This window comes from Amphiura filiformis, chromosome 15 (assembly GCF_039555335.1).
Source record: "Amphiura filiformis chromosome 15, Afil_fr2py, whole genome shotgun sequence".
Classification (NCBI taxonomy): Eukaryota; Metazoa; Echinodermata; class Ophiuroidea; order Amphilepidida; family Amphiuridae; genus Amphiura; species Amphiura filiformis.
Window position 1 is genome coordinate 51,206,743 of NC_092642.1, and position 6,408 is coordinate 51,213,150.

A 6,408-nucleotide genomic window follows, 5' to 3' on the forward strand; every position below is an offset into this window, starting at 1 on the left:
TAATTATCTTTGAGCAATTTTTATTGTATTTGAGCTAACTTTTAACTTACCAAAATTCTGCTTTTTATATAGACCACTTGGCATCTGACGTCATTGCCCGGCAGTATGCGCGCGCATTATGGCAATTTCAATTGTTCTTTGCCCTGCAGTGTGCGTACGCATCGTAGTCTGCTAAGGGCACGTGCATTTTAAATCGCCCGCCACATTTCACATAGTACAGGAAAGCCACTGAACAGTGTAGCGGCTCGTTCGAGCATATCGATAGACGAGTCCCTCGCCTTTGTTGATAAACAGTGATGTCAAGTGGTCTAGGTCACATATATTAACTCAAATATTTAGAGCCTTATTTACTGCCGTATTTAATGATGATCAAGTCTTTATCTAAGACTACTTGTACATCAATTCTTGCGCATGGTCTAAGTTGATTCATACATTTTGACTGCTTTAACGGTTTGACCATTTAACATTATATACAAAATGAGAATGAGAATGTGTTGTTAATATAATATATCAAAGAACTTACCTCCTTCGCCCGTGAAGTAGTCGACGAAATTGTTCCAGTCCCTCTTATCATCTGGCATAAGAGCATACATGAAGCTGTGCATACTACACAAGACGTCTTTGGGATTTCGCATGACGTAAATTATCTATGATAAAGATAGAGCAAAACAAAATGTTGAAGCTTTTTAAAAGCTTGAACAGTTTAAAAACTGTTATCCATAAAATAAAAAGTGCGAAACAAATGTATCTTTAAAGGGGCATTTCGTGATCCACAGCCTCATCCCCCACTTTTCCCAAAAAAGTTGAGATTTTTACACCACTGGATACCTCTGGCTACATAATGTTTATGTACCAAATATTTCTTGCAGATTAATTCGTTCAGCAAAAATATTGCCAAATTTGAATTACAACACATTGTCTATGAAGCAGTGTAATACACATAATCATGCATAACTCGCAAACGCAAAATCGGAATCAACTGAAATTTTAGAAATAAGCTTTTTTCGTGGATATCTACTGAAAAATGTCATTAAAAGAGGATGCTAGGATCACGAAATACTCCTTTAATCTGGTGGCTTAACTATTGGTGTTTTTTAATACAACTTGACTACAAAGTTACTGATTTGACTAAAAAGGATATAAAGCGTTGCTACCCTCGCGAAACCTGGAAGACTAAATAAGATTGTGAATTGTGTATGCTTGCAATTTGTTACGATCTACAAAGACCAAGGCCAAAACATCTTTCACTTAAGAACAAAAACAAGTACACTATGGGCAATGTATGTACGTAAGTAACATAACAAATGACAACAATAACAGATCTTGCTGCAATTAACAGATTCTTGTTCTTGATACAATGTTCTCTTGCAATCAAAGTTCCGGACGATGTATATATATATATCATGTTTCAAACTTTTCCGGTCAAGTCAGCTGCACTGGTGTCAGACGGTGTTTTATACATGCACCAGTCACTCATTTCTTTATTGGAAGCAGTTTCCTCGGTCTGTTCAACTTACATTAACAGAGTGACCTTTTATAAACCAGACTTCCGCTTAACAGAGGAAGACCAAACAAATCCCTTTTTGGGGTAAGATGTACACATTTGGTGTTCTCCAAATATCCTTCGTTCTGACTGATTAGTGGCACATTGGCTACACAAATAAATGATTGGTTTGCAAATACTCATCTTTGAGAATTAGTAGCTTAGCATTTGGAAAACTCTGCCAAGATTGCTGTTTTTCTCTAGCTTATAATAATTTTATTAAACAACAGAACCGGGAATACGCCCATGAATTCGATATACGCGTAGCTGCAAACTAAATTTATGCGGTTTCGTTAATTGGCTTTTTACACAATCGAAGTAATCGCACCTTTGCTTTCTTTTCCCAAATCTGTGGTGGCAAGAATCTGTGCATAAGATGTGATACCATCACTCGAGGAGACTCCCACTCTTCCATGTGCTTGTAACCAGGTTTTGTCTTAGGTACCTCTGAAGGACCTGCGCACATAGTAAACTCTAGACCTTGTTCCATCATGCATCGGTTGATCTTATCCATCTCGCCATTTGTCAATACTAAATACACTATTTCCATCAACCAATGAGTACCTGTACAAGTACAAGAGCAACGTGCCTCCAAGGTAATACAGATAACATATTTGAACTTTGAACTCTCTCCACGTTGGTGTCGACAGCATGCAGCAGACGACAGGTTTCCATTCTTTTTTTTTTTAATCAATAATTTGAGAATTGTAAATTTTCATGACCATATTTGGAACCAAAATCACCAAGTGCAAATTATCACTATCACATGATCACACCGGCGGGCAAATGTTAGTTGGCACATTAAAGCCATATTATAACATTTGCTGAGGAGGACGCCCTCACTGATTTTTTAAAATTATTTTTTTACACGATTATATTGTACTTTATTAAACCAATATACCCTGAAAAAATCAAGACTCTAGGTGCTGTAGTTTTGTCAAAATCCGAGATTTTGAATAAAACGCCGGAATCAACGTTTTATTATTACGATGGAATTATTAGTCGAACGCATACACGATGTTCATAACACACAGTACGTACACGGCGTGCGCGACGGTGATCTACACAACAAAGGGCCGTACCATAACATGACCGAAGGAGTGGTACGTATTGGCGACATATGCGCTGATAGTAAATTCAATTTTCTTTGCTCTGCCGTAGTTGTTCGGCTCAAAAATAAAAGGGATATATCTGACAGTAAAAACTAACATTTTATGGCAAAGAAATGCTAATCTATTTTGTATGAAAATGTTATAATATGGCTTTAACTTCAACTAACATTAATTAGTTGAACCCACTACGTGTGAGTTAGTTCTGTTGATTCTACGAATATTTTAGGGCTAAACCTGTACGGAGTTGCGCTAAATAAGTTTAGCTGAATGCTTTTAGTAGAGTTTTATTAGTTGGGGCAACTGTACTAATTTAGAAATAGTTAAACCAGAAGAAATTTGAGAATACCCCGAGTTAACAAAAACATCCTCAACTAAACCTTTATACTATATTCTTTAGTAGAGCATGTTCTTCAACCAAGAAATGTTTTCAGTGATGACTGCTTAATAAAAAACAATAATAAAATATATTTTTGAGCGCCTGACAACAAAAGCAAATTCACTACGCGCTTTACAGAGCAATATATATGAAAGCAAGAACACACAAATTATTTAAAAGTACAAACCAGCTGTACAAGAAAATATCATAATAAAAATCCCTTTAAAAAGGGATGCGTCTGGTCCAGAGAGATAGATAGATAGATAGATAGATTTATTATTATCTTTTCACTCATTACATGATACAAGAATAATACATAAGAATAATACATTATAAAGATATAAATAATAATACATAATATAATAACTATGGAAATGCATAATACAACGATGAGTGAAGGAATTACAGTAAAGGCCCAAAGGCCTGTAGCTCTGTAACCCCTTGATACAGGTATATGGCATTTATTTGACATGGCAGAGAAGATTGGGTGCGTTGTGGGCATGGAAACAGACTTGAAGAATCTTAAATTAAGTACAATAATTAAACTACAACTTAAAGGGGCATTTCGTGATCCACAGCCTCATCCCCCCACTTTTCCCAAAAGAGATTTTTACACCACTGGATACCTCTGGCTACATAATGTTTATGTACCAAATATTTCTTGCAGATTAATTCGTTTAGCAAAAATATCGCCAAATTTGAATTTCGTTCTGGTGCAGAACGAAATTACAACACATTGTCTATGGAGCAGTGTAATACACATAATCATGCATAACTCGCGAACGCAAAATCGGAATCAACTGAAATTTTGGAAATAAGCTTTTTTCGTGGATATCTACTGAAAAATGTCATAAAAAGAAGATGCTAGGATCACGAAATCCTCCTTTAAACGACAATTTAAAAAGGTGAGTCTTTAAGCACGTTATAAAGTTCTGCAGAGAAGAGATGCTGCGAATGTCTGCCGGCAGAGCATTCCAGATGGTAGGTGCAGCTACACTGAAGGATCTGCTGCCATATGTGACGGTTTTCAAGTGCAGACTTCACAAGTGAATAGTATCGCACTGTGGTTGCGGGCGTATGCGGAAAAGAGATAATCGCAACCAATTGCTTAGTGCCAGAAGTGGGTAAGTGTAATAGCTGCCCTGTGAACATTTGGCAATTTGCACACAGTCTATTGTACTCATCTACACATGGCACCTACACATAGCAGCTATTGCACTTACACACTTGTGGCACTGTGTAGTCTAAATGACAATCCACCTACCTGATTTTGGATAAGTTACAATAAAAACGTCATCTTCCCGAACTTCAAAGGTTTTCAATGCTTCCAGTGTAGAAGGGGGCGTCGTCCATGCTACATGTATTCCATCAAGTACCTGAAAGTCGTTCATCGAATACCTGTCTGCTCCTTCTTCAGCCATGTTGATTTACTAATTATAGACTCTTATCTAAGAAGAATCGAATATGTTGCGGTAAATTCGTCTTATACATAGATCTTATAGGCCTGTGCTTGCAATGTGATTTCAATTCAAACAATTTCACAAGCGGAACGCGCTGCCAGCAGCAGACACAATGCAGACCAGATCAGCACAATGCTAAATCTAACCGCTGCATACACCAAGCAAACTGTGGACTTTGATACTTAAGGCTGCGTTCACATAGAAGTATACTATTCGGGTGTCGTTTTGAACAGTGCACGCGTATAGCTTAAATCGAGCAAGGTAATTTCATAGTACCGGGTCACATGGCACTATTCGAAAAGGCCGTATAATAGTATACCTGCGTATAGTATAGTATAGTGGGAATCGTGCACGTTCGATTTTAGTGCAGCGTCCGGTGCAGCGTATACCTGGAGCGTATACCGTCCTAGTTTTAAAATTAAACCATATGTGGGTAAAAATTTTTAATGTCTAATTGTGTCTAATTCTGCACATTATGACACCTCATTGAATGCAATGTGACCTCAAGAAGTAAAGTTACAAGCATTAGACGAAGGTTCAGTTTTAAAAAGGGTAAACTGACCTATACTCGCCTGATCGAATAGCGTATAGCGAATACCGCATATCGTACGCAGTCTACTTCTATGTGATCGCAGCCTAAATGAGCACTCCGGCAATCATATCATTTTACCTTAGGCATGTTTGAAAAACAGTTATCAATCACGAATCACCGGGTTTCACTTAAAACAAACTCATATTCACCATAAAAACGAATAAAAATAGCCGGCTCTCAACACGCGATATTCAAAATTCCCGCGCCGAAATTGTCTGTGGTAATTGACGTCATGGTTATTTGTGCTCAATTGTAGTCAGATTTCATTGTGTTACTGGGTCGTCATTGCCACAGGCAATTTCGGTGCCCGGGGAATTTGAATATCGCGTGGCGAGAGCCGGTTGTTTTTATTCGTTTTAAAGTCAATATGAGTTTGTTTTAAATAAAACCACGTGATTCGTGCTTGATAATTATTTTTCTAACATTTTACAAAGTGACAGTCATGGAACTATATGTTTTTGAACATTCCCTCAAATAAATATCTGAGGAACTTTTTAATGCACTTTTAAAGACCAAGACGAAGTATTTTAGAAAAGGGGCTGTCTATATATCTATTTTAGCTTTTCCACCTTGCCTGTAGCCAAAACATTTTTATAAAATACTATATTAACAACGCACGTACATAATGCATTAAAGCCATAATATACGATCATACAATATGATTAATTATTACTTGTTTTATTACATCATTTTGAGTAAAGAATAACAAATTAAAAATTTGAAGGAAAGCGTACATTCTGACTTTCTGATAGCCACAAGTGTGTGACAAGCCCGGTGGTGGTAGCGTTATTCTGTGCTGTTCACATACCAAAACACTACAGTACGGTTCCCCATGTTTATAAAAAAGGGGACTAACTATTTACTTTGTGTCACCATTTGAAGAAAAAATGCAAACTCAGTTCCGTACTACATACAAGACCCACAATGCCCAAATACACAACAGAAACATTCTACGGCCATAGAGACCTTTCAAGTTTTTGAGTATAGGTCACACCAAAATCTGTAACAAATTCGAAAGAAGGAAAACATATCGCTAGCTTCGCTCGCGTTTTTTTTTTTTTTTTAAATCTATTTGTTTGCCAAAACCGGATGGTTTTACATAATACATGCATGTATAGCAAATGTCCAAAATATCCAAAACGCAAAATCTAGGTCAGTTGAACCCGTAGAACAGTTTGTTTAGCTTTGTTTTTTGCCCTCGTCAATAATGATCAATGATCAGTATAAATATAAGAATAAAGCGCGCTTCAGACTCCGAGTATTGTACGTACAATATTGTATGCAACATATCTACGTTATTTAATCTATTGCCATTCTATTTCCAG

The 6,408-nt window shown here is 36.9% G+C and overlaps 1 protein-coding gene across 1 annotated transcript; it reads right to left on the minus strand.

Annotated features, from left to right (window-relative positions):
• Nucleotides 1–497: 497 nt before the first annotated feature.
• Nucleotides 498–4,552, minus strand: LOC140171018 (sulfotransferase 1C3-like). The gene is made up of 3 exons (XM_072194201.1): nt 4,296–4,552; nt 1,872–2,107; nt 498–647 (listed from the first exon to the last, which is right to left on the minus strand). The coding sequence occupies exons 1-3, from the start codon at nt 4,450–4,452 to the stop codon at nt 498–500; spliced, it is 543 nt and encodes a 180-aa protein (XP_072050302.1). The 5' UTR covers nt 4,453–4,552.
• Nucleotides 4,553–6,408: the final 1,856 nt, after the last annotated feature.

Coding starts and splice junctions, on each gene's coding strand:
- LOC140171018 (XM_072194201.1), bottom strand. CDS start 4,452: ATGGCTGAAGAAGGAGCAGACAGGTATTCGATGAACGACTTTCAGGTA. Junction 2,108..4,295: donor TGTAACTTATCCAAAATCAG/GTAGGTGGATTG, acceptor GTACTTGTACAG/GTACTCATTGGTTGATGGAA. Junction 648..1,871: donor TTTGGGAAAAGAAAGCAAAG/GTGCGATTACTT, acceptor TCTTTATCATAG/ATAATTTACGTCATGCGAAA.